At 36.2% G+C, this 4,125-nt stretch overlaps 1 protein-coding gene across 15 annotated transcripts in view; it reads right to left on the bottom strand.

The window, feature by feature from the left end:
* The window catches only part of LOC132697310 (coiled-coil domain-containing protein AGAP005037), a 402,124-nt gene that overhangs the window by 209,323 nt on the left and 188,676 nt on the right, over window positions 1-4,125 (bottom strand). For all 15 annotated transcript variants that reach the window (XM_060662680.1, XM_060662688.1, XM_060662686.1 and 12 more), the window contains one exon: window positions 3,892-4,078. In XM_060662680.1, coding sequence (XP_060518663.1) covers window positions 3,892-4,078 — 187 coding nt within the window. The remainder of the gene's footprint in view (window positions 1-3,891; window positions 4,079-4,125) is intronic.

Here is a 4,125-nt window from a genome sequence, read left to right as displayed (position 1 = left end):
AACCGCAATTTACTCCCATGACGCGTAGCGGAATTAGAAGCCATTTTTATTAGGAGAAAATTATGACTCGATATTATATATAATTCATGGCGCAATTTGGCCGCTCCGGAAAATTTTAAGGATATCCTTAAGCCCGCGATCTCGGTAGCGTACGACTCATATATCCAGTCGGGATTACTGTCCATCCAGGAGAAATTATGAGGCGACTCATAACTTCACATTTGGCCGAATGCACCTTTGCCGCGTATTCCGTCTGACGAGAGCAGGGCATTATGCAAATGAATCGCAGTCTACCCGACGGCAATATTACGATAAGAACACCATTTCCTGACAACCGGAGAATTGGGTGATTGTCATTTCCGTTGGAGACTTCTCTCTCAGCGCGCTGGTGTATTTATATGCGACAATGCGCGGGAAAAGTGGCATAAAAGGTGTTTATTGAACGTACCCTATTTTTTATAATACCACCAAAAACATAGTGCATTTATTGCTTTCACGTTTTAAGTATTTTACAGTACCTTAACCGCAGACTTTCGCAGGACCGTGGTAAAACCTATCCCAACACATGTTTATTCTGCATTAAGTAGGTTTTACCTGAGAATATTTGGAGAAACCTGAAATTTTATTTGAAACGTAAATGGACCGTTTTAAATTTGATTAAGCATTGATGCTGCGGGATATTTTCTAAGCATTTATTTTAACATCAGGTGACATGTATCGTTCTTAAGGGTTTAATCTAAATTGCAATATGTTCGTATATTTGACTGTGATGACTGCGAGGCTGTTTTCACTGGATAGTTCAAAGGGTAAGGGTAAGTACCTGTACTCTATTTTACAGGTAAGTTTGAAAATAATCGTTTTGTCTTGTGTGCCTGTCGATTAACAACATTCTTCTTATATTTTTGTGTCTACATATTTCTTAGATTTGTAAACAACAACAATCTATAATCAATAAATCAATCAATGAATATTTATTAGAATCTTGCAATTAAACATTTTTTGAAGGTTGTTTTTTAACACGGAAAACAAAGCAGGATTTGAAGACGAAGTGGATATGGTAGTGTAACCTAATGAAAATTTAGGAGATGAACTAGCTCAGAAAATAAAAAACGGATTCATTTCTCTTCGGATGCTAAACAAATTGTTTTGAATGTTAACACTTTTATAAGAAACTTAGAAGGGGAATTACGAGCAGCAATAAGAACAAATGACATGACCTAAGTCCCGAAGAGGAAAGTGGGAAAAGATGATGGTACTTCGAGAGTGTTTAAAGAGCAACACGCAGATCTAATTAGGCGTATAATCTACGGCGCTTATAAAGTGCATAATGTTTTAACCCTAAAAGATTTGCATAAAAAAGTACTGACAGACTTGTGTCAAATAGTCGTTGCGTACTTTTTTGAAGAAAATGGACTTTCAGTTCCAAACAATGAATAAACGTCAAGTGTAAATTTAATCTCGAAGAACTTCGCATTGGACTGTGGACTATTTAAATGCAATAGAAACATTTTGAGAGCAAAATAGGCCAATAGTTCGACACTCATGACACTGTAAAAAAAGGATGGCGATAACAGTAATAAGTGTGTAGTACTAGACTTGCCGCCTTCACGTGGAAAACGCATAATAATTCATCATGTCGAGTCCAAAAATAGTTGCGTCAAACGTCAGAGATTCAAGTGTGGATTACCATGACCACGGAAATATTTGAAGACTGGTTTGAAAATAAGCTGTTGCCAAAACTATCGCCAAATACTGTTATTGTGTTAGATAATGCCTCGTATCATTCAGCCCAAATTAGAAAAATTACAAATCCCTCTTGAAATAAAGAAGAAATTAAAGAATTTCGGTACGAAAGTTATTTAAATTTTCAAGGAAAAAACAACTTCTGCTATTATTAAAAATAAAACATTTCATATAAGACTATAAAATAAAACCCGAATGACATGATTTGGTCTCAGTTGAATGTGCATATAACAAGAAATAACCAAAATTTCATGATAGTACCAAACGTAATTCGGTAAGAGGTAGCTAAAATATCAGTACAAAGCTGGTTTAAGTGTGAAAAACGGGTAATAAAAGAAGAAAATATTTATCGAGAACGATTAGTGGCGGAGTTGCTCATTGAACTATGTGACGACAGTAGCGATAGTGACGATTTTTTAAATGACTGAATGACTGAATACTTTATTATTATTGCATTTAATATTTTGTATATTAATAATGATACTATGTAACAATGTAATGAAATAGACCGTAATAAATTGTTGCTTTGTACTATTTTTTTTAGGTACAGGTTTCAAGAATTGTTTCAATTGAAAGATCAAAAACTTACTTACATCGCGCTTGTTAGCGTAGGTAGATAAATTCCTAGGACGGTCTTGGAATGTGTTCTATAAGGGGCTGCGGTTCTGGAGTAATAAAGAGCAGGCAGAGTTAATCACGGGATCGGTTGTAAAAGCACTATATTTCTGGTCTAACTATACTACATATTTCAACTGGTTAAGTAAGTAAGTGGTCTTCAGGTAAATATTAAATCCTTCAAGGAAGCTTCCCTAGTCTATTTTCATGCTATTCACAAATCTTCTGGATTCCTCTTACGTCGGTAGTTGATCACGTTGCACCGTCTCATCATACTATATTCTATTTTGTATCCGCTTATAGACTGTTTGAGTGGGTAGAACAATATAAAAAATGTGAACATTGGTGAAAGGTGAAAATTTGAGTCACGATTAAGATAGTTTGTGTTCTGCAATTGCTGATGGGGTTATTTGTCGTAGTCTGAATGTTCTGTCGCTTCAATGTATTCTGGAATCGAATGTTGTAAACTTCCTGTGCCTCAAAGCTGATTTGTCTTTATTGGATCCATGTTGAGAGATTTTTGAAAGTGATAGTGAAAGTGATAAATCTGGCACACCATTGTCACATTAACATTCGGCCCAAAAGTCATCAGTTATCACTGGAACCAGAATCATATCTACTCCTCTCTCGAATAATACCCACATTAGAGATATTGAGCGCTCCAATAAAAAAATACACTTCCTCACCACATTAAAAAAAAGGAGTCCGAAAGCAATCCCACGCTATAGTACTTCTATACATTCAAAAAATAATTGAACCCATATCAAAATTTCTTAAGAAATATAATATTAAAACCAGGTCGAGACATCAAGAGTTTCCATGTATATGCGCAAAGAATAAATTGGAGAAACAGGACGAAAAATATAGACTACGACAAATAAACTGATCAGCAGTTGTCAAACATAACTATGAAACCGGACAACAAATCTTATTCGACCAAACTTTAATTGTTGCATCTAATCACTATATAAGCAGAGACAGAGCAGAATGCAAACCAGTTTCAGTTAAGTTCTGAAGAAGCCAACAGGGAAACGTCAGCAAGTGGAAATCATCAACAATCTAAGCAGAAGGAATTCAGAAGATTTGTAAATAGCAATTTTGAATTTATCCATCAGTTTCTTCTGAAACAGAAAATGATTTTTTGGAATTTCATTGACTTTGCTATCTCACAATCACATTTCAACTAGATTAGTATTTCCTAACACACGAATAACTAACCTATCCATCATTATTAACCTGAGGAAGCCTGAGGTTTGTTGGACTTTTTAAACAAACTCAACAAGACCTTGTGTACTGTCACCTCAAACGCTTAAGTATCTAATGGAGTGCTGCAAAACTTGTCTTCTCTAAACAGGATGCATCACATTTCAAGGCGAGATTATTACTCACACCCTGTCGAATTTATCATCAATTTCCAGTTTTCAGTTGTGAAGGATATGAAACATCACAAAATTCTAGAGGACACTCAGGAGGTACAGCTACTTAAATCATTCTTCTCTAATCGTCGCCAAGAATATGAATAAAAAGACTCACCTTGCTCTTATGGATGTGTTGGTGTTGGTACTCCGAGTCAAATTCGGGTTCGGAAAAGTAACTGGGATCTTCAAAATGGCCGACTCCGCCTGCGATCCCGATCCCCGCCATCGGCAGACCGCCCGAAACGTCAGCAGATTCGAAGAGTCGGAGGACGGAACGATCTCTAATCTCACGCAGGTGCGACCTTTGAAAAAATCACCAAATGGGAGAAGTTTTTCGGCGTCCTCAAAA

This window comes from Cylas formicarius, unplaced genomic scaffold, assembly GCF_029955315.1.
Source record: "Cylas formicarius isolate icCylForm1 unplaced genomic scaffold, icCylForm1.1 PGA_scaffold_1__22_contigs__length_36826433, whole genome shotgun sequence".
NCBI classification, from domain to species: domain Eukaryota; kingdom Metazoa; phylum Arthropoda; class Insecta; order Coleoptera; family Brentidae; genus Cylas; species Cylas formicarius.
The sequence above is the reverse complement of the archived record's forward strand: the minus strand, read 5'-3'. Positions and strand labels throughout refer to the sequence as shown.